The 25,099-nt window shown below is 35.0% G+C and overlaps 1 protein-coding gene across 4 annotated transcripts in view; it reads right to left on the reverse strand.

Moving 5' to 3' along the window:
- PALS2 (protein associated with LIN7 2, MAGUK p55 family member) overlaps window positions 1–25,099 on the reverse strand; it is a 113,032-nt gene that overhangs the window by 5,086 nt on the left and 82,847 nt on the right. For 3 of the 4 annotated variants that reach the window (XM_061165512.1, XM_061165510.1, XM_061165511.1), the window contains exons 6-12: window positions 16,168–16,209; window positions 14,578–14,709; window positions 10,560–10,659; window positions 10,161–10,229; window positions 8,471–8,632; window positions 2,807–3,009; window positions 1,707–1,835 (exon numbers count right to left, since the gene is read on the reverse strand). In XM_061165512.1, the coding sequence (XP_061021495.1) occupies window positions 1,707–1,835; window positions 2,807–3,009; window positions 8,471–8,632; window positions 10,161–10,229; window positions 10,560–10,659; window positions 14,578–14,709; window positions 16,168–16,209 (837 nt within the window). The remainder of the gene's footprint in view (window positions 1–1,706; window positions 1,836–2,806; window positions 3,010–8,470; window positions 8,633–10,160; window positions 10,230–10,559; window positions 10,660–14,577; window positions 14,710–16,167; window positions 16,210–25,099) is intronic. The other variant, XM_061165509.1, reaches the window with a different exon arrangement.

The following is a 25,099-nucleotide window of genomic DNA, read 5'->3' on the forward strand; positions in this document are numbered from 1 at the left end:
TATCCCAGGTTACACACCAGCTTGAAATAGCTTCCAGTCTGCAACACAGGGCGGCGGAGCCCGGGAGGAGGCTACTGCACTCTAAGTTGTCAGCAGAGCTGACAGTCCAGGGTGAACAAGGTGGCAGGAGCTTGCAGGACAGAATACAGGATGGAATAGCAACATGGGGAGAACTCTGGAGACTTGCAAAAGACCCCCCTCCAGCATTCATCTGTATACCAGTCCATGCAGATGACAGCTACCCAGGGTCACCAAAGAATCAGCAGGAAGGATGAGAGCTATTCATTCTGAGCCAGAGACAATATCCATGCCCACAGGCAGAACAGAAAACCTCATGAGGCACAGGTCATCTGAGAGAGCACTCAAGTGGGTTTTGCCTCAGCACTCAAGAGTAATTGCCCTTAGAATGGGAACGGCTCTGGTTTTAAAGCAAGACCTGAAACGAACAAACAATTTCCAAATAGCTGCATTTCCCAGGACAAAACTCACAATATCGGGTATCCAACAAATTACCAAGACAGCAAAGCAAAGGTGCAAGAAAATAAGACTCACAATGAGGAGCAAGGTCATTAAATAATCCAGAACTGATGCAAATGCTAGAATTTGAAGACATGAAAACATTATAACTATATTTCAGATATTCATAAAGCTCATTAGAGACATGGAGCAACCTGGAAAAGAACAAAGAAGACTACAACTACCTGATTTCAAGGCTAATCAGCTAAATTGTGGAAGAGGTAGAAGCAGGAGGGAGGGACTGTGGAGGGGCACAAGGAAACTTATGGAGGTGAGGGACATGCCTGCTTCTTGACTGTGATGGCCTCACAGGTGCATACAGAAGCCCAAAGTTATCAAGGTGTATACTTTCAACATGTATAGTTTATTGTATATCAATTATACCTCAATTACACTGGGGTAGGGGGGAAATGATTTAGAAGACATTAGGTAAATGCAATGTGTTAATCTCGTTTGGATCCTGATTTGAACAAACTAACTAAAAAAAATTATAAATACTGAGGAAATTCAAATACAGACTATATATTGATGATATTAGGAAGCTGCTCTTCCTAATGTTTACGTGTTAATGGTTTCATGGTTACATCCAAAACGTCTATCTTTAGAGATAAATACTAAAGTATTTATGGTTGATATGATATCAAAGATGTGCTCCAAAATAATTCAAGGTAAGGGAGGAAGTGAAGAGAGGTCTATTTGTAACAAAAATGGCCATGTGTTATTGAAGCTAAGTGGTGGGCACATGGGAGTTCATTTCTTCCCTCTTTTCTACATATTTAAAATTTTTCACAACACGAGAAAAAGAGAGGGAGAAGTGAAAACCTGTAACAATTAAAAGTCAGTACACCTAACTCTACCCATAGTAAACCTTATGAACATGCTTGTTAATGGCCCTGTTTCCACATTAGTAAAAAGAGGGAATTAGATTAATACGTACATTTTAACACTGTTCCATTTCCTTCTCACACAGAGTAAACTTCTGTTTTAAAATGGAGCGGATGATGATTTTTAAGTAAAAGCAATACTGTTCTGAATCCTAACTACATCCAGGGAACATATTTTTATTCTCTTATACCTTATGTAATGTGTTTATTTCATAAATATGAATAGATAGAATTAAACATGCCCAAAAGAAAAAGGAAAAACTTTAGGAGGAAAATAATACTGCTAGCCTGAAAAAAACTGCTCACCGTCAAAAGTTTGGTAGTGATACCAGCATCCACTACAGCCTTGTGCATGGCACGTAAGGTATCTAGCTCCGGAGCAGCAATAAACACAACATAGGGCATGAACTCGGACGTCCTCAGCACTTTTAGGGCCTGTGTAGAAGAACAGTTGCAAACCAATTTATATAGGATTAGAATTTGAATTATGTTACCCTTTAGTTTATATCAAATAATCAAAGTCCACCAACCCTCTTCCTAAAGATAAAGGACACCTGCTCCCCATCCCCCCACCTCCCTTCTATCCTTCTGGTTCCATATAGGGCTTTCCTAAAATAGTGATCCATTAATTTTGTTCTGATTTCAGTCTCACTACTCTTTGGTACCCCTGAACAAAAAGAAAAGTATTAAACTTAAGGATCCCAAATCATTAAGAATGATACAAATGCTTTCTATGTTAATTGAAGAATTCTGTTAATATTGAAAAAGCAGCAATAATTTCAGTGTCCATTAACTGCAGAGTGGTTATATAAACATATATTGTACTATGAAATATCATGCAGCAATCACAAAAAAAAACAAAAAAAGTTTAACATGAAAAGATCTTCAAGAAATACTGCTTAGTGAAAAAAGGCTAAAGAATCTACATAGAATTTTTCCATTTATGTATATAAGAAACAACAACAAAAGTAGAAAACCCATTACATTTTCTATATATATATATATATTTTTTTTTTTTATTTAAAGCATACTTAAAATGACAAAATGATATGCACAAAACTATTAATAATATAAATCTCTGAGCAGGGAAGGGAGATTGGGTTGAGTGTAGAGTGGTGGGGAGGGGTCAGTAGGGAGACACAGAATGAGAATGAAATGAATGGGATGTGTGTGTGAATGTGTGGGTGTGTGTGTGCTGGGTGGGAAGGGGTGTGACTTCAGCATCTACTGCCATCCAAGTCTCTGTTGGCTAATGGATTAGAGATTTAATAAACTAGCTGTAGATGCATAATAAGGTTCTCTATCTCCACAGGTAAAAGAGGAAAAGAGACATCCTCATAATCTGAAGACAAAAACTCCATAGGAACTAAAACTTAAAGAACAGCTTTGGAATTCATGCAGCTTACTTGTGGGTTGACATCCAAAATGCAAGTTCTTCCAGTTTGGACAACTTCAAGAATAGAGTCGATCTTGGTTCCGTAGAGATTTCCTTCATATTCCCCATGTTCCAAATACTTTCCAGCTTTAATATCAGCTTCCATCTCAGATCGTGACACAAATTTATATGCTTGGCCATCTTTTTCATCTTCTCTTGGTTTCCGTGAAGTAACTAAATAACACAGCATTGAGAATTTGTACAGAGACAATGCAATGTATTAAAATATAAGCCAAAATGCACAGGGTAGCTTAAGACTTTTACATTCAGTGCAGGGGTTGACAAACCATGGCCTATGACCAACTCTTATTTTTGTAAATAAAGTTTATTTACAAAACCTGCTTGCTTCTTATTGTAAATAATAAAACTTTTGTAAATAAAGTTTTAGTGGCACACAGCTTTGCTCATTCATTTTATCACCTATGTTTTTATTCATTTTACAAAGGCAGAATAGCTGCAGTACAGACTAAATGGACTACAAAACCTAAAATATTTACTATTTGATCCTTGAATAAAAAAGTTTGTTGACCCTGATCCACAGAAATGTTTTAAGAGGTAGTCTCCAATATACAATTTACATCCGAAAAATATGCTTTATAAAGTCAGTTTGAAACTCAAAATATATTTACCTAGAAGCAGAGCCCTAACTTGAAATTCTTAACTAAGGTAAGAGCTAATAAGTGTGAAGTATATTGCAAGTGAGTATCTTTTCCACCTGACCAATACTCCCTTTCTCTTAAGGAACATTAATTTCTTTACACTTTGCAAGTCCAACAAGTGAGCAAAATTCTATTCTTAGTTGGTATTATCAATTTTCTGAAGTGTAGTTTTACCCACAAGTTGTCTATCCTTTATCTCACCCTAGTACCACACCTTTCTTCTAGCTTCCTTCTAATTGACATTTCCAAATGTTAATTGTTTTGTTTTGCACCTCACTGGTAGATCTAGCCACCTGGATGTTACTATATTCTACCTTCTCTGACCTGAAATATTCTTTCTGAGAGAATGAGAGAGAGGAGATCAAGTCAAAGATCCTTTTATCTGATATTTGAGAAACATGCAACTCCTTTGCAACCTGGTTGTGCTAGGAATAGATAATCATCACCTTTCAAATTGTTGCAAAGATGCAGTTAGGTACTCTCTGCCAACTTGCTAGAACTCCCTAGGAAGAAAGGTAACTTGTGTATGTGTGTGTGTGTATTCAAGTTTAACCTTAATCTGAGTTTGGCTACATCAGATATAAAAAAAAAAAAATTCTACTTCTATTAGTCAAGTACTTACATAAGCAGAATATCTGAGGAAATCATTAACCATATGCAATTAAAGTTAGAAAGTAAACAGATGAAAAAGTGACAGTCAGTATTTGGACTATTTGTAACAACACACCAAGAAAACTTTTATAAGAACAAAACTTTAAGTTCAAGCTCAGTAACAAGGGTCTAATTGATAAATCAGATCATTATGTACAAGATGATTCCCTTTTCCCCCTGCTGTTTTCTGGCTCATCCCAGATTACTGTAGAGAGATTTATGAAGTCACTTAAAGAGCTTCAAAATGCTATAATGACTTCTCATATTCAAAAATGTATACTCTCTAATGTTTCTGGAATTCTTTACCAAAAGTGGTATGATAAAATTTCTAAGGCAATTTTAATTTCCCCAAATACATACATGCTAGGACTTGGCTTAGTATCTGTGAAGATAATTTTAGAAGAGTATGACTTCTGGTGATGCACTACAGTGAAACCACATATGGGCATGTGCTGCTTGAAATAAAATATATAGACACACACACTGCCTCTACCACTACTTCCATCAGATGGAGAGAATCTCACATTACTGGTGATATGTTTTTGGTTTACAAGTGAATTTTAATGACAATACCATTCTCTAGTGGACACACACACACAATCTAAATTGCCACATAATTAAGTCTTTTTCCATTTTAAGAACAGAGAAATTAGATCAGGGTGACTTGACTATAGCTGATTCCTTAGACTTTTATGATAAGTAACTAATGGATTATTTAGTAAAATTCTAATCTTTATAGCAGCTCTTCATAAGGTGAGGAAATAAGCAACAAAGTAACATTTGTTAACTATCCCAAGATATAGTAAAGAGAAAACATAATTAATAAGGTAGTTTAGCCACCTAGATTAATAATTTTTAATATTTTATTTCAGGATCATATAATATATAAAGAAAATTAAATCAACTTAATCTAACAGCAGTATTTACCTCCTTCCCTATGATCCAGACCACCAGACAATGTGTAGCACAAGACTATGTATCAAAAGTTAAGCAAACTTGTCACACTTCATCAATATTTGTGTGTGTTAATTCTGAAACTTAATAAAAACTAGATGTTATATAAATGTGAATGATTTAAAGAAAAGTAAGACACACCAACATCATGTAACAAAGTGAGAGTTGATGTATGGATATACATACATCATTCTATATAAAAATTCAGATGAATATTTACATTTACTAAAAATAAATCTGTTGAAAGGTAAAATAGTATATTTTTCTGTAAATTAATTTGGCATGAAGAAAGCAAGATGAAATAAATATATGTATACTTCTCTATGTATAAATCTCTCTCTATATATATCCTTTGGTCTACTAATTTTATGTCTGAGATTTACATATACACATTTTAGTTACTTGTAACAAAAATGCCACCCAAACCATGTAAATGGATGATAACAGAGAGGGTTAAATCAAGCATGGTATACTTATATACTAGAATATTTAGAAGTTAATATGATTAATTTTTAGGGTTTTTTAATCATAATAAAATATACGTAACATAAAATTTATCATTTTAACCATTATTAAGTGCACAGTTCAGTGGCATTAAGTACATTAACACTGTTGTGCAACTATTACCATTATTCATCTCCAGAATATTTTAATCATCCTATACAACAGAAACATAAAAAAGAATTACACTCACTATTTAATATTCTTAGAGATACAGCAGAGATAGTTCCCAGAAACAGATAGTGCTACGGGAAAAAAAAAAATCAAACAGGAAACAGAAAATAATCCTAAAATGAAAATTATGACTAGTTGTAATAAACATTGATGAGACAGAAGATAAAGAATTCAAGGCAGTCTTTTAAAGAGTAGAATAAAAAGATAAAAGCCTGGACAATATGAAAAGTAAGAGACTAAAGAGATAAATTCAGGATATTCAACATCTAGCTAATAGAAATTCTAGAAAAAGTCAAAACAGAAAACAGAGAGAAATCATCCAAGAAACATAATTCCCTAGAATAGAAGAACATGAATTTCTAGTCTGAAGAACCACAGTCACCAGCACAATGAATAAAAATAGATGCACACAAAGGCACATCATTATAAGAAGATAATGAAAACCAACAAAATAGACTCTGAGGGAGAAATCAGGTCATTCATGAAAGAACAAAAATTAGAATGACATCCTAGACTTCTTAAAAGACCCTGATGCTGGGAAAGAATGAAGGCAGAAGGAGAAGGGGGAAATGGAGGATGAGATGATTAGATGGCATCACTCATTCAATGCACATGAACTTAGGCAAATTCTGGGAGATGGTGAGGGGCAGGGAAGCCTGGTGTGCTGCAGTGCATGGGGTCACGAAGAGTCGAACACGACCTGGTGACTGAAGAACAGACTTCTTAACCAAATTGAATTCAAGACTAACATCTCTTCAGTATTACAATTTAGACTTTATATTCTCAGTCAGTCAAATACAGGGCAAAAAACATACAACTTTAAACACAAAGATCCGAAATTTACATCCATAAAACATTTCTTGTCAAGTTGCAAGTTGTGTGCTGTAGCAAAACAATGCAATAAACCAAGAAAGAAAAAGAATGGGACCCAGGAACCATAGCTTCAACTCAGGACAACAATAAAGGGAAACATCCCTATGCTAACGTGGGATAGCCAGAGAGGATTGTGTGTAGTCCTCACTGAAGCAGGAAGACTGAGGGTTGTGGGACCGAGGTCTCCAAGAAAAATGCATGACTTAACTGAATAAGCCAGTCTTTGTTTTAAAACAAAACTATATGCATGAATACATAAGGCAAGGTAAAATGAGGGGAAGAAAAAAAAAGAACTCTAGAAATTGCTGGGTTGGGGAAGAGCACAAGGCTGTTCAAGAAAGTGAAACGGAACAAAAAAAAAGTGAAACTGAATTAACTGAAACTAGAGCTATATTTACATTGGGAGGACACTCAGGAAGAGAGTAGATAAGGCCTACATTAGCTAGAGCAAGAAACAGCAGAATGAAGATATTATTAAAACATATGGAGGACTAACAGAAGAAATACCAGAAAGATTGAAAAGTGTTTCTGGTAACTAGGTAGAAGAAGATAGGGTTATTTTTCATTGTATATTTTTAAGAACTACTTAATTAAAATATGCTACATGCATTAATTTGATAAAAATAGAAAACAAAATACTTTACTCTGGTCACAGTGAGATTTTTATTTTGTAAACTATTTAACTATGATTGGTCTGATTTACTGATTTACAGTGCACACAATGCAACTCAAACCCTAAAGGAATTACAAACAGCACAGAGGGACAGTGAGAGGGTTATTCCCTCAATACACCCCTAAGAATGTTAGCAACAGGATTACTCACTGAGAACTGAATGTCTAAGCATACTGGATGAAGGGAGAGACACCCTAAAACTCATCCAAAAGAGATGGAGTGATGTCAGGCTAAAACCTGACTTGTAAAGCTTAAAGGAATTAAAATATCTACAGAAATCCTGTGTGAATCAAAAGGGGGCTGCTTGTCAGCAATGGAAGCACAGGAACGGGAGTTACAAAGGCAAAAATGGCTTATATTCAGGGAAGAGGTAAGTTCCCATAAGTAAAGGCTCATATATCTCCAAAATGAAGACATGAAGACACATGTATGGTCGTCCTTACAACAAGGCAGATATATCATTTAACTCCTTGTTCTAACTCCATTCTCATCAAGCATGCTTCTGACACTATTTAACTTTCCTTGTAAATGTATGAATGGAGAAAGAACGCAAAGATCATAAAATGAGTGTTTGGTTCACTTAATGCTTGTACTTCCCATCATGTATTTTATACATAAATAAATATGTGACCTTAATTAATCTTGCATGCTCTGGAAGAAGACTCTCTTTTAATGTGCTATCAAAAAGCAGGCTTATGACCTTGCAGGAATGAGACCTACAAGCCAGACCACACAAATTTACAAAGGGACTGCGACACGGGGAATGTCAGAGGATCCAGCATCTTTCCCCCTTTCCTTTACAATAAAATAAGTGAAAAACACAACTTTTCAGATATATGTCAATCGTACAAGAAAATACAAAGCTAATGCTAATTTTGCCACAACTCTTAACACCCGCATTTAGTGAACATTACCGGACTGAGGAGTCTGGAGAAGTGACTGCCACCAGGCAGCAAGCTGACAGAGGCTACAGCGCTATTTCAAGACAGCTGTAGACTTGTCGAGATTTTCAGTATCATTTGCGCATTCATTTCCATTGGCATAATCAGAAATTCCTTGGGAATAAAATAATAATAATCCCCACGCCCCACCGACACACACATATCCTTTCCTTCCAAATCAAATAGCAAAGGAAATGCAGAAGACTTACATGGCACTGTGGTTCCAAATCTAGTGGGATTTAACACTATGAACCTGTTTTTCAAGCTTCTCCGTCCCACACCTTGCGCTCCTATCAATACTAACGTCTTTCTCTGGAAAGGAGGCATTTTGGCTACCTCCTCATATATCTGGATTTCATGACGATCGAATTCTAAATGTAAGGAAATAGGAAAACATCATATTCAGTTCTGTTCAGTGATGTTTTAGCTGTCTTGATAATGAAGTATCACTTGAACTGTACTGACTTAGCGTAGATTTTTAAAAATAAATTTGGTAAAGTACAATTATTTTGTATTCTGATTTAAACATCTGCTTCCATCCTTTTGCCTTAAAAATCTAACAAAGCTAAAAAAGTGTCCTTGCTTTATCCTTATAAGACAGTCTATCCATTAAAACTTGTTTCTTTGCAATTCATCCGTAGAAATAATTAGTTAATATAATCAAATTGCAAATTAGTTTATGTAATCTATTCCACTAAAAAGTGCATATCAAATAAGGATAGCCGTATACCTAGAGTAGCTGCTTAACTAAGTTTCATAGAATGAGTACCCCTTCCAATGATATAAATGAGTAAATAGTGTGTGGCAAACTCTGCAAATATCAGTTTGATTAATAAAATGCATACAGGCAACATAATAACATTTAAATGTTAAGATTCTAAATTTATGTATAAAATAAAACATTGATCCTAATTATTTTCAGTAGAAACACATTCCAAAATTACAATCAATGGGAAAATGAAAAATTTTCCATTTTGCAAGAAAGCTTTAAGTATATGTTTTTAATGAATAATAAAGCCAAAGAGAATTTGAAATATTATATTACCTATTATTATGGCTATGACTCTCAATCTACAGTAATAACACTTCTTCCTTAGTTATTATCTTAATAGCAACACTTTCTTTGCACAATTTCTCCACAGTAAGTTAAGGGAGAGTCTATTTTCCCCTTATTATATTATTATTATTATTGCAATATGTCATTATTTTCTTTATAGTGTGCTGTTTAGTTTATTACCAGCATAGAGGAAGCTCTAAAGTCCAGAAAGCACTTTATAATGATCAGTTCTTTTGAGTCTTTGAGTCAGAGTCTCCAGAGCCTTCTGATTCAAAGAGCTGCATGTCACTCTTAGCAGCCTCTACAACTGAAAAGAGTAACTGGTAGGTGTCATATTTATCTGTCTTTAAATCTAAAAAATTTAAGAAAGAATCCTATTAGATCAGGCTAAGATTTGTTTGGTCCAGTACTGTTTCTCCAAAAGTATCATGGATAATGTTATGGTGGAATACATCTGCCATTAATCATAACACTTTTACATAGTCATAAAAAGGGATTTTGTTCTGTAGAAATAACACATAAGTTCCTGTCAAAGTTCTTAAAAAAATAATTTCAATTGTCACATTGTTCCTTCATTAATACAACCATAAATCTTAAGCAATTCATTTTATTGTAAATTATGCTCATAAAATAAAGCACACTGGTCATAGTACAAGCATGTATATCAGGATTTAAATAATGCCTACATGTTACTGCACTGAGTGTTCGCATCACAGTTCCTTGCAATCGGGTACTAATATGAATTAATTCATTTAAAATTATACATTTAGAACGTATGCCACATTGACTAATGATAAAGCTATTTCATAGTTCACTTGGACTTCTCAAAAAAGTAAACATACCTGCATTTCTGGTTGTGAGATACATCATCTTTTTCTTTTTTTTGCTACTTATGGTTCCACAAAAAGGTCCTGAAGGATGACAAGGCAAATATAACTTAAATGGTATGTCAGAATATATACATTGCCCTGTAGTATTCTATAGGGCTGGGAGAATTATCTTCCCAGAGTTGCATCCCACAGAGCAGAAATGGGCAGGGGTGAGCTGAGCCACTGAATTCTGATATAATACCAGCAGGTGGCAGAAAGGGATCAAAAAGTTTACTTCTGAGAGCGATAGAATGAAGCATATATTGATTCTAGGTATATTTTAAATAAATTCATCTGCTAATTCAGATGAAAGGGCAAGAAAAACCGAGGCCACAAATGGCTACTTGTTACTTATTGTGTCGAGTTCATCACCTGAATTGTCCCAGTCTCTTCTAACAAAGGCCTTTCTCTTCTCTTCCAGGAACTGGCTTGGAATGAGACCAGCACTTCCTCCCTCTTTTACATGGCTAGCCTAGAATCAAATTAATGAATTGTATGTATCAGTGACTAAAATTTGAGACCACATTCTAATAAGCAGGACAAGCAGTAGTCAGTTAAAAAAAATTTGCTCTTAAGAAACGGACCTTGATATTTAAGTCCATGGTACTGTCAGGATACTGAAAGACCTTAGTACTGAGGAATCAATGGGCTCCTAACCAGAGTGCCAGCTGGTAGTGAAATTTTGAGACCAAAATACAAAAGCATACAGGACCTTTAAATTACTAATAGCTTTTTATTTATAATAGTAAACTAGTGGGAATGGAAAGGAATAAATACTGTTCTCTGTGTTAGCACTTGTTGGTTAGGTGTTTACTATCATATTAATCCTAATACAATGGTATTTCCTGAGGCCAAATCAAAGTGGGGGGGGAGGGCCGGAAGACAGCACTGGGACAGAGTGGAACAGAGTGGAGGGTTTAATTCATGCTGCCAGGAATCTGAATATCCTGAGAGGGAGAGTAATTTTAAAATGGGTAAAACGTCACCTACTTCGCTCTAGAGAAATGCAAATCAAAACTACAATGAGATATCACCTCACACTGGTCAGAATGGCCCTCATCAAAAAGTCTACAAACAATAAATGCAGGAGAGGATGTGGAGAAAAGGGAATACTCTTGCACTGTTGGTAGGAATGTAAATTGATACAGCCACTATAGAAGATGGTATGGAGATTCCTTAAAAAACTAGGAATAAAACCACCATATGACCCAGCAATCCCACTCCTAGGCATATACCCTGAGGAAACCAAAACTGAAAAAGACTCATGTATCCCACTGTTCATTGTAGCACTATTTACAATAGCTAGTACATGGAAGCAACCTAGATGTCCATTGACAGATGAATGGATAAAGAAGTTGTGGTACATATACACAATGGAATATCACTCAGCTATAAAAAGGAACACATTTGACTCAGTTCTAATGAGGTGGATGAACCTGGGACCTGTTCTACAGAGTGAAGTCAGTCAGAAAGAGAAAGATAAACACCATATTCTAACACATATATATGGAATCCAGAAAAATGGTACTGAAGAATTTATTTACAGGGCAACAGTGAAGAAACAGATATAGAGAATAGACTTATGGACATGCGGAGAGGGGAGAAGAGGGTGAGATGTATGGAAAGAGTAACAAGAAAACTTACACTACCACATGTAAAATAGATAGCCAGTGGGAATTTGCTGTATGCCTCAGGAAAATGAAACAGGGGCTCTGTGTCGGGTTGGATAGGTGGGGCAGGGAGGCAGTTGGGAGGGAGGTTCAAAAGGGAGGGGATATATGTATACTTATGGCTGATTCATGTTGAGGTTTGACAGAAAACAGCAAAATTCTGTAAAGCAATTATTCTTCAATAAAAAATAAATTAATTAAAAAAAAAACCTAACTTTTAAACTGAAACCCAAAGTATTTCAAAACAGTGGCTGGAGAACTGGCTACTAGAGATACTGGCTTATCACACATTGTTAGTGACTTTATCCTTACAACTAGAACAGAAAAATCCAGTATTATTTTTAGCAATTAAAACCTTGAAAAATACATTTTGAGTAACAGATGACAAAAATGCAGGACGAGACAGATAGATACTGCTCACAGGGTTAGAAGAAAACTAAGATATGGCATTCAGAGAGAAGGGGGTAAAAAAAACTTGGTAAAGTTCAACAAAGGAAACTGCCCATAGAAAGCAGGTATTTTTAGATGAGAGTTCTAAGAAATTCAGCTGAAACCTCTTGAACTCATGGATTCTGTTTACTCATTTCTTAGTTCTCTCACCACATAGTACACTTATACATTATAATGTCTTAACTTGAAGGACATATTAGTAAGATTGTTCTTATTGTTATAATTCATCCCCCCTCAGAAGTCAATATAACTTATTAGAGTTAATTTGAGCAGGTCAGGAAGCAAGAGTTAGAACTGGACATGGAACAACAGACTGGTTCCAAATAGGAAAAGGAATACGTCAAGGCTGTATATTGTCACCCTGCTTATTTAACTTATATGCGGAGTACATCATGAGAAACGCTGGGCTGAGGAAGCACAAGCTGGAATCAAGATTGCCGGGAGAAATATCAATAACCTCAGATATGCAGAGGACACCACCCTTATGGCAGAAAGTGAAGAAGAACTAAAGAGCCTCTTGATGAAAGTGAAAGAGGAGAGTGAGAAAGTTGGCTTAAAGCTCAACATTCAGAAAACTAAGATCATGGCATCTGGTCTCATCACTTCATGGCAGGTAGATGGGGAAAATAGTGGAAATGGTGGCTGACTTTATTTTTTGGGGCTCCAAAATCACTGCAGATGGTGATTGCAGTCATGAAATTAAAAGACGCTTATTTCTTGGAAGGAAAGTTAAGACCAACCTAGACAGCATATTAGAAAGCAGAGACATCACTTTGCCAACAAACGTCCGTCTAGTCAAGGCTATGGTTTTTCCAGTGGTCATGTATGGATGTGAGAGTTGGGACTATAAAGAAAGCTGAGTGCCGAAGAATTGATGCTTTTGAACTATGGTGTTGGAGAAGACTCTTGAGAGTCCCTTGGACTGCAAGGAGATCCAACCAGTCCATCCTAAAGGAGATCAGTCCTGGGTGTTCATTGGAAGGACTGATGCTGAAGCTGAAACTCCAATACTTTGGCCACCTGATGCAAAGAGCTGACTCATTGGAAAAGACCCTGATGCTGGGAGGGATTGGGGGCAGGAGGAGAAGGGGACGACAGAGGATGAGATGGTTGGATGGCATCACCGACTCGATGGACGTGGGTTTGGGTGGACTCTGGGAGCTGGTGATGGATAGAGAGGCCTGGCATGCTGCAGTTCATGGGGTCACAAAGAGTCAGACATGACTGAGCGACTGAACTGACTGAACTGAATGACTGTTTAGTTGCTCAGTGGTATTTGACTCTTTGTGACCCCACAGACTGTAGCCTGCTAGGCTCCTCTGGCCATGGAATTCTCCAGGCAAGAATACTGGAGTGGGCTGCCATTCCCTTCTTCAGGAGACTTTCCCGACCCAGGAATTGAACCTGGGTCTCCTGCATTGCAGTCAGATTCTTTACGGTCTGAGCCACCAGGGAAGCTCTGAGTTACTAATATCTAGGTTTAAGTCAGAGTTCAGTGTGGATCCCAGGTCCTTCCCTCTCACATCTTGCTCCTTAATGAGACTCTCTTTTACTTTGACAGTTTAAGGAATTTTAGACTTTGTTTCTCCAGTTCTGGTTGTTAGTGTATGTAAACAATTACAAAAACAGACTTATTACGGCTGCTAGAGACTTCTGAAAACTGTATTAGTGGAAAGGAAAAACAAGAAGACTATCACACTCATCTTTTGAAAAATGGAAGGGGAAAAGACAGTGGTAACACACATCCCTTTCTATACACACAGATTTTAATCCAAAACCAAACAACACAGATGATAAAGCAAACCTTTAACTCTCAGTAACTGAGGTGGGCAAATAGATTCAAGAATTAGAGAAATTAAATTTTATTTGTCATGAACATACATATAGTGAGAGGAGACAAGAGGAACACTACTCTACCCACAGTAAAGACTCCTAGTTAAAACAAACACCGAAAAGGATGACCTCAGGTGAGCTGTTCCTGCTGAGTACTATATTTTACTGTAATCTTATGTGGAAGAACCGACTGGTCTAGTCTCTAAACCACAGGCTAGTTAATACTGACTTTATTAACAGCTACTCACAAAGTCCCTCTCAATTTGGTCTTCTGTCCACAAAATTAATAGCCACGAAGCGGGAGCTGTTCATGCAGGGGGGAAAAAAAAAATCACTGGAACAAATAATACTACTTTCCTCCTGAATATTCAGAAATTGGTCAGATCTAAGATTGAAAATAAGAAAGCAGGTGAAGAAATTTTGAGAAGCGTACTAACCTGCCACCAGTTTGGGTCTTCTCTGTTTACAATCTGAAGAATTTCTCCTTTTGAAAACTTCAATCCTGCTTCTTTGCAGGGTATCAGGTTATCATTGTATGGATTATAATCAAAATGACATTTCACAAATACCTAAAACACAGCATAATTAAAAATACTAGAAATGCACCATTTGTCACTGGATTTTGGAAATCTTTTTCAAAGCACTGTGATTTAATTGATAATGTAAATGATAATGTATTTAGTACTTCAACTAAGGAACTTGTTTTTCTTAAATATAAAGTTATTAGCACATCAATAATTTGGCATCAGAAAACAAAACAGGAAATAAACATTAGTACTACATTAGATTTTTGTTTCTATCTTTAACTTCTAATCTTAACAGTTTAACAACTGCTTTCTTCCACCTTTCTTGCTTTCTCACCTTCTCCCAATCTTTTCACATGATTGTCCAACCAACAGTGCATAATTTTTATGCAAGTAAATGCCACTTTCTAATTAACATCCTGAACTAATATATGCAGTTAGGTCGTAAGTTTCAGACATAGTAGTAATGACTTTTTGAAAGGTTCCTAAAGCCAAAATTAAACAATAAAGGTTCATGTTGAAATCAGACCTGAAATATAGTCAGTAATCTTTTTTTAAAAAAGACAAACTTCCATCCATGGTAAAAACATATATTTTTAGTCACATAGATTCACATTGGCCAAAAGTTGTGAGGAAAATACTTTTCTGGAATTATCTTGCTTTGATGTAAGTAATCAGCATCAAATTAATAGGAAGACAAATACTAAAAAAGCCCTGAAGCTATTTTCCAATTTAAATTCATGTTAACTATGCAAATTTTTAAAATCTGTTTTATTAATAAAACTATGTCAGGTACCATGGTTAGTTATGATTTCCAATATCCAAAATATTTAGTTTATTTAATTTTGAATTCTAGTTAAGCATTTTCAGTATTCGATGGCAAGTTCAGACTAATTACTTTCTTACTACTGACCTTTTCCAGGCATACTTATAGAAATTTAAATTTTGTCTTCTAGAGAACTAAGCATTAGTCAGCAGGTAAACTAATGAGCAGGAAAGCACATAGTCAGAATAATGTTACTTTCCTGTGTTTATCATACTTCTGTAAATATAACCAAACAGCATTTTCAAATAGCACAAGTAGATCCATTACATTATTAGTGTAGTAAAATGTAACGTGATGGATGCATATTAAAATAATTTAAAAATAATTAAATTTGGAAACATAACAAAATTTTAGTTATTTACAACTAGATGATTTTGATAGAAAGCATTCAGAATATTTTCAATAACTTTTGAAAGGCTAAATATTAATGCTTAAAAAAAATCAGCAAGCCAGTAATTTTTTCCCTGATACACAATTTTAGAAATATCTACAAAGCAAGCATACAAACAGTATTATGATTGCTAAAATGTGACAACTGGCTAACTTGACAATGGCATGCAGCTCAGTGGTTTGGCAATGGAAAAAATCCAGAATGATTAAGTGTAATTAGGTAAATTTAGTTGGCTAAAAAGACAGAAACAAGGAGTACCACAAAATGTCCTGGAATGACACCATACCTGACGGACGTTTGCTGGATGCCTCTCCATATTGATGCAACTCTAAAAATATATTTTTCATTGCATAAATAAAGCCAGACATTAAACTGATAATAAATTAACAAAATATAAACAAACTACTGGTCCATTTTCATTTCATTCACTTGGTAAAGCAACTACTTCCCTAATTAAATGTCCAAAAGATATAATACCTGAAAATTATAAATGATAAAAGCAAAAGTTAGTGGAGATGAGGCAGAAATGAAGGAGGGATATGTAAAAGTTGTAAAAAAAAAAAAAAAAATACTTGGATACTCCTTATTTCTCATAAAAGCTGTACTGGATGAATAGTAAGAGGATCCTATCATCTAACCATGAATGTGTCTATTTGTCTTATCTGTGGGTCAGAATATACTTTGTAACAAAAGGCTTAGACATTCTCAGTTAGTCCAATTCAAATATTCATTTCTCTACTCCCATCAAATGGTGCTGGAAATGTCATCATTTGCGAAACAAACCACATCTCTCAAATGTAAATGATTTCTAGAAGAAACAATTCTTATTTTTTTCATTAACCAAATTAGTTTTGGGACATTACTCTCATGCTCCAAACACTCAGATTATATTAGTTTTACTCTGACCTTTGAAAATTTGTCTGAAAAATCAATTAACCCCAACCTTTGATCGAAACATTTTGCAATGGCCTTTAAATCATAGAGATTTGACTAGATTTTGTACAATTATATTTTATTAAGCACATTTAAAAATGTTTCACTAATAAGCTATAGATGTTAACTGTTTATTGGTTAAGAAGTGACTAAACACAACCTGCTAATATATTTCAATCTCATATTTTAATCACTAACAGAACTAAATGATCAACAATCTAAAGGAGATGGAATAGAAAAAAGAAAGTGGCTTTTAAACCAGGAAGCAATGTTAACCTCACTCAGAGTAGAAATACAAATTAAAGCTATATTACAGTAACATTTTCCTCCCATCACATTAGCAGGAATCCAAATATCTGACAACATGCTGTAGACAGGAAAATGCCAGTTGGCCCACAGTCCTAACAGGTTGGTGGAAGAACTGATTTAATCCCTTGAGAGGCCAATTTAGCAACCAACAGCTATCAAAATTACAAAAACCCTCTGACCTAGTAATCCATCTCTGGGGATGTACTCAATAGCAGTGTTACTCAGATATATGCAAAATGACTTACATAGGAGATTATTAACTATTATTTCTTAATCACAAGAGATTGGGAGCAATCTAATTGTTTAACAATAGGAAGTGAGGACTAGACTGGTAGTGGATTAGGAGAGAGATTTCAACTGAATACATATTCCTACTTCTTGACTTTTAGAACCTTCTAAATGAAAACTAAGTTCTTATGGTAATGAAAGTAAAGATAAAATGACTCCCCCTTCTGACTAAAATGAACTAACAAGGACCCATTCTCTAACCTGAGGCAACTAAAATATTGGACAAAATATATGAAATGTTTGTCAAGACATCAGACTACAAAGACAGTGATCCTTAAAAAATGGAAACAAACAAGATGAACTTTACCTCTGCCCCAACTAACTGCAGAGAAAGTTTCCAGGTGCAGTGCAAGAAGGGGGACTCTAGGTAGAAGACTGATGGTCTCCAACTTGAGGAGATGAGCTGAGTGACCAGGGCTATCAAAGTGGCCACAGTGCACAGAAAAGAGCAACAGGAAGGCAAGTTTGCACAGAGAAAGAACTTGAGAACTGCAGAGGACTCCCTCCAGGTTCAGCTGAATACTAATCAGGTAAAGAGCAGCATTAATGGGCAAAGGTATCAGAAGATCATGTAACGTCAAACAGTTTCTATCACCATTGTGAGTGAAAAAACTTCACAATTCATGAAGAATTCAGTATTCAAAAGTTTTGCCCTAGACTTAGTCTTACTCTGGTTTCACCTAACAAAGCTTATAAAACAAAATCTGAAAGGGTCTGACTGCTCCCTTTTAACTATTCTAGAACAAAGCTTGAGAATATTTCTAAGAATAACAAAATATCCAGTACTCAACAAGATAAAATTCACTTCTGGCAGCCAATCAAAAATAACCAGGCATGCAAATAAGCAGGAAAATACAATCTAAAATATGGAGAAAAGAAAAATAAACCAGTGAAGAGTGACACAGAAATGACAAATAGGACTGAATTAGAAGGCAAGGACATTAAAAGTTATTTTTAACTTTACATATTGTAGCATATGTTCAAGAAGCTACAGGAAGGATTCAACATGTTAGGTAGAAACATGGCAGATATAAAGAAAAAAAGATTCAGTTCAAATTTCTAGAGATGAAAACAAAAATACCTAAGATTAAAAGTATACCACATATGATTAACAGCAGATTAGACATCTTAGGGGAAAAAAAGAAGAATAAATGTGAAGACATTGCAACAGAAACTGTCCAACATGAAAAAGTGGGAGAGAGCAAGACTGAATAAATGAAGAGTATCAGTGAGCTATGGGACAACTTCAAGGAGCCCAACATGAATAACTCATATATCACCAAAGGGGAGGAGAAAGTGAGGAACAGAAAAAATATTCAAAGTAGAAATAGAAACAATCAAAAAAATTTCCAAATCTAGTGAAAGAAACAGTCTTTTCAACAAACAGAGCTGGAAAAACTGGATACCCAGATGCTAAAACAGAAACAGAAAATCCAAATGAATTATTTGATCCATATCTTATACCCTATACAAAAATTCAGAGAAAATGGATCATAGAACAAGATGCAGAGTATACAACTAAAGGTGAAAATCTTTATAACCTTGTGTTGTACATTTTTTTTTACACAGAGAAAAAGCATGATTTGTTAAAAAAAGGACAAATTAGACTTCATCAAAATTAAGAAATCTGCCTTCATATTATACTGCTAAGAGAATGAAGACAAGCCTTCTCACTAGGAAAAAAATTTTTGTAAATTATAATTCCGATAAAGTACTTGTATCAAAACATAAAGAACTCTCAAAACTAAACAAATGGAAAAAAACCAACTCAATAAAAAATGGGTGAAAGATTTGAAGACATTAAAATTGTCATAACCATGGCAAATAAGCACATGAAAAGATGCTCAATATTAGCAATCATTAGGAAAATGCCAATTAAAATCACCATATGACACCATGCCACCCTTATGAGAATGGCTAAAATTATAAAGACTGACTATACCAAATGCTGGTGAAGATGTGCAGTAATTGCACCTTTCATGTAATGTTGGTGGAAATGTAAACTGGTACAACCACTTTTGAAAATAGTTCGGCCATTTCTTTAAAAGTTCAACATACAACGATCAAATGACCCAATACTTCAAGTCTTAGGTATTTACTCAAGGGACTTACATGTAAATGTTTAGCATCTTTATTTATAATAGCCCCAAACTAGAAACAACAGAAATGTTCACTAGCCAGTTAGTGGATAAATCCAACTGTGGAACAGCCATGCTGTAATGGAATACTGCTTGTCAATGAGAAGGAATCAGCTACTAACACACATGGAAACATGGTTAAATCCCTCAAATAATTATGCTGAATGAAAGAAGTCAGATTTTTTTAAAAAAGCAAAATCAAAGGATTCATGTTGTATGAACCCATTTATATAAAAATGCAGAAAACATAAACTAATTTATAGTGATAGAAGAGCAGTACTTGCCTGGCATGAAGGTTGGGATGAGGAGTAGGCAGGCAGGATTACAGTGAACCCAGGAAAACCTCTAGGAGTGACAGAGATGTTCACTCTCTCGATTGTATTGAGGGTTTCATAGGTACATAATAGATATGTCCACATTCATTAATTACATACTTTAAGTGTATGCTATTTCTATGAACTTTACCTCAAAGATATTTTTAAAATGTAAAAATAAAAAGTCAAAGTACTGACAAAATAAAAGACTATACAGGAATATGCTGTGCCTGTGCAAATGGTAACAATTAGCAGAAGAGAAATCAAATGTGAAAGGCTGGAGAAACATCTCCACCATGACCTTTGTCATAAATCAGAAGGAGGCTGGTAATTCATTTGGGAATGTGTTGGCTGAACATGGTACAAGTACTGCATACACACTCTTGGCCTCAAACCAGTTTCAGGTCCACCTGAGCTTGCGTATTAGAGTAAGTGACAGGGTAGTGAATGCAATGATCGGAGTTGCTAAGAAGTTCTCTAAGATAATAACAGATATGCTATTTTTCCAAAGATTTTCAAAGTGCATGAATTCCACATACTCAAATGCACACATACAAATAACATATTATGAGATCGGCAAGGAAACTATATATTTGGTTTAAAAAGCTCTGAGGGGCAATTCATACTCCTATATGGTAAATAACCATACGTGGGCCACATTCTGTTAGTATAAACAAATAAACCTACGCTGCTCTGAATCATACTAATAATTCTTAATTTACACTACACTTGAGTCATTGGTCCATGCAAGGTCTGCTTTTGTTTTTTAATCTTGTTAGTTTTAATAATGTAATAAATAGTCATGAGCTTACCACATAAAACAGAAGCTAGAAACCTACACGGTCCTCCTGCCCATATTCCATTCCCTCGCACTGCCCTGGCTTCCCCAAAAGCAAAGGTAACCCTTATCCTGAATCCTGTATTCATAAATTCTTTGCTTTTCTTTTTCTAAGTTTTATTAGACCTATATGTAATCTGCAAAAATATACAGCTATTTAAAACTTCAAAAAGATAGTATTATGCTCTATGCATGTGCTCTTTTGGGGAACTGACATGCTTATCAAGATGTTGCCAGCTACACACGTATTGCTCTAAAAAATTATGTGTCTTAGTATGTGGAAACTTTCAACCTTGATAATGCTAAACCTTTTGCCCCCCAAAGTGGTTACACCAATTTACACTGCCACCAGCAATGTAGAAGAGAGAGTCTAGCTTCACATCTACATTTTTTTGCAACTGAATGGTATAAAATGGTATCTCACATTGTGATTTTAAATATCTCTTCGCGTGTTTACTGACCATTAGTGTACGGAGAGTAAAACAGGAACACATTTTCACGTATTATCCCTAAGAATTAACACTTTCACTGAATAGTCTTTTTCTCACTGAAAGACATATCAGCTCTGTGAGATATCAAAGTAACATATATGTGTAGATCTCTTTCTGAACTCTCTTCCACTGCTCATTCTGTCTAATCCTATGCCAATACCACATATCTTAATTCCTACACATTAATAATAAGCCCCTATTTCTGCTTTTCTGCCTCAAGTGTCTTAGCTATGCATCTTACCAAATACCATGAAAAAATCTTACTGAAATTTTCATTGGAATTTAACTGAATCTACAAGTCAATTTAAGGAAAATTGATATCTTCATAATACCGTTTTCCTGTCCATAAACATGATATATCTATTTAGATCTTAATTTTTTTGCACATGGAGGTGAATATTTTTATTAGGTTATTTCTAGACATAAATGTGACATTCTCTATTATAAATGATGTCTTAGTTACATTTACAGATGTCTGCTGATGGCATATAGAAATGAAACTGACTTTTGTATATTAATCTTATTTTAAAGCATTCTGCTAAATTATTTCTAGTAATTTACAGTTCAGGGAGGCTTTCAGTTAAAAAAATATTATCTGAAAATAACATTTTATGTTCTTCTTTCCAAATCTTCTGCTTTCATAATTATTTCTGTCTTCTTGTGCTTATGGAATTTTCCATAAAATATTGAACATAAATGGTACTAATGAACATCCTTCTGTAGTTTTAATTTTTTTAACTAGGCAATGACATTATTAACCCTTGTTTTAAACTTTAAGTTCTGGCTTCTTTGGCTTATAACTGCAAACAAATAGTTGTGTACAAACAAAAATTTAAAAAGCAGCAGTGTCCAAGAACCTCAGAACTTAAACTACTACAGGTTTCTATATTTAACTACATCCTAAACAAAATTTTTTAGAAGTCAACATTCTTGAAGTTTCTTTTCTTTCTTTTTTTAAAGAAGTTCTGTTTGCCTCACTGTTGGAAGCCTCATCAAAATTCTGAACAAGATCACTCTCCCTCCCAATAGCAAGTGGGACTTCCCACCCAGCTTCTGCCAGGATCCTGAAAGCTTGTTGACACCAAGCTGGTCTAAGATTTGGGTGGCCTTTCTGTCAGGAGCTTTGTCTCAGCACAGCTGGTAATGGACTGTTGCCAGAAATGTCTGAGCATCAGGATTGTTAAAAAGAATCATCACTTACTGGTTTGTAAATATACTTACCTCTTTAAAATCAGAGATAATGTTTATTCTGAGTTTTTTAAAAGAGAACTGAAGATTTTTTTTATCATCTGTTATAACAGATATTTGATATATCATCTGAGGGTGGTTCCTTTTTACCAATGCACAAGTATGCCTGAAGTTTGGCAAGTTTCTCTTTATGGTGGGTTTTTTCCATCTTGGAGTGGAAGTGGGACTTCACAGGGGCCCTAGGCTTGGCACTCAAGTAATCTCAGGAAGACCAGCTTAAAATTCTATTCCTGATTTTTAAAGAGAAATGCTTCTAACAGTCAACTATTGAGAATAATGTTTGTTTTAGTTTTTTAAAAAAATAAGATCAAGGAGGTTCTTTCCTGTTCCCAATTTACTAATCTTATTGAAAAAATCATGAATAGGTACTGAATTTTATCAAATTCTCTACTTATATTTTTCTTCTTTAATCTGTTAATTTGTTTGGTTACATATATGAACTTTCTAACATGAAACCATCCTAGCTTGGACACATTATCTTTTTTATATATCATTAAATTTCATTTGCTAATACATTGTTGAGAATTCTAACATACATCCTTGAATGAAATAAAACAAACTTCTCATAATATTTTTGTTATGTGGGTCATAATGGCCTTAAAGAGAGAATTCCCATTAATTTGGCCTTAAATAAAGAAATGGAGTTTTAAACAGTCTTTGGAAACCTACATACATGTAAGCTAGAGAACTTCAGAGTTAGCTGCAATTTCTAACCCCTCCTGGTCTTCAAATTTATTTAAAAATATAGATTTTTTGGTCTCATGAAAAATTTTGGATTTTTAATAAGCACCTCAAATGATATTGATAAAGATGATCTACTGACCATGCTTTGAAAAACACAACCCTGGTATGAAGACCTCCTGGTTTCCACCTGCTCTCACAGCAGTTGAGAGAGAGAGCTGGTGGAGTTTCCAGTTAGTCAAAGAGCGGAAGAACTGGAGAAGCTAAAAGCCCTTGCTTTCCATTAGTGTCTCTCATAAGAGGAACACAGTGTGCCCAGGACAGTCCTATTCCAGTATAATTAGTAATTATTCCCCCTTTCACTTTAAAAACGTCCCACTTTGGGTGTGTTTCATCTCTTCTGTTGGAAGTCTTCATGTTAGTCCCTTCTTTTTTTATGGTAAGACAGGTCTGAGATCGGCTCAGGCTTGTATGGAAGGTTAGACCGCCCCTATTTCAATGCCTTCTCTCAGTTCTGAAGGCTAAATAAAAAGCAGATTTTGAGAAGGCACAAGATGGAGAAAAATATATGTCTAAGACAGGGTTAAATATCCTTGCATTTCACATCATTCAGACCATTCACCAGGTGCAGATTCTACAAAGGGATTTGAACCAAAGCCCTCACTATTGATATTAGAAAAAATTTTCCATAAAATAGTCATTATAAAATAAAATAGTCCATTATAGTCATGGTGAGCTGGTAGGAATCCTGAAGTTTGAACTACAGTGGGTTAAAAAGAAAAGTCTAACTATCACAAATAATGTATAATTTTTAAAAAATAAATAAATCTTAAGTTCTACTTTTCCAATCTACTTAGGTGCCAACTGAGGAATAAAGATAGTCTGAGGGACATTAGCTATTTAAAATGTCTAATTTCTAATGCCATTTCTCTTATGAGTCTTTTCCTTGAAAAGACAAGGTCTCTATCCTTCATTTAAATGAAAGTTCACTACAAGCCTGTGTATTTTCAGAAATCCAATTTACATGCTAAAATTCATGACTGACTATTCTTACTCCCCCAAAGAACAATATAAAGCAGGTATTCAACACAGGTTATTTCAAAGACTTTTATAGAAAGAGACATACTAGTCTTTTAAATGATCATATTAACAATATTAAAATAAGTATAGTGGCAGCATCTTACGTAAAAGACCTGCAGTTTTACTCATACTTGGAACAAACTTCTGGAAAACCTAAATAATTAAATGCATCTAGAACACTGATGAATATTTCCTATATCTACATTATCTGGATTTGAAAACCCTCTCAAGTTTCAACATGCTTATCATAGGTGTCAATTGTTCCTTTGCAATTATCTCATCACTCTTGGCTTCTTTACCATTTCTTTGGAATCACACCACCACCTAATTACCATCATCACAATAGCAGCAGCTATGGGCTGGTATGCAGATGTGACAGGAGCTGCTGAATTAACCTATTTGATCCTTACAGTAATCTTTTGAGAAAAGAAATATTCTTACCTATACAGATGAGAAAACGAAGACAGAGGATAAGCTAGTAGGTGGTGGCACAGTTATTTGAAACAAAGCAGTCATCACAGCCTTTCATGAGAATTGCCTTTCACAAATTACCTCACACTTTCAAAAATCTGCTTCCTGGCTACACAATCTCATCTCTCTCCTTTTTAAAATTCACTCAACATAATGAAGTTAGTGACCACTGTCATTAAAACACTGCCATGCTTAATAATCTGTTTTACCTAAAAATCAGTTACAAAACATAGAGCAAATGGTACAAACCACGTGTTCAAGATTCTTTTCAATTTGGACCCATTCTCTCTTTCTGGCCTCATTCTCTGTTTAGCCCATCACTGGAACACTAAGCTAGAGGTGATCAGGACTACATGTTTATTTTCCTCACAGGGCCTGGAACATGACATGTGTCAAAACTGTTTGCTAATTAATGACAAAAAGTCTT

Source organism: Dama dama, chromosome 18, assembly GCF_033118175.1.
Source record: "Dama dama isolate Ldn47 chromosome 18, ASM3311817v1, whole genome shotgun sequence".
In the NCBI taxonomy this organism is placed as follows: Eukaryota; Metazoa; Chordata; class Mammalia; order Artiodactyla; family Cervidae; genus Dama; species Dama dama.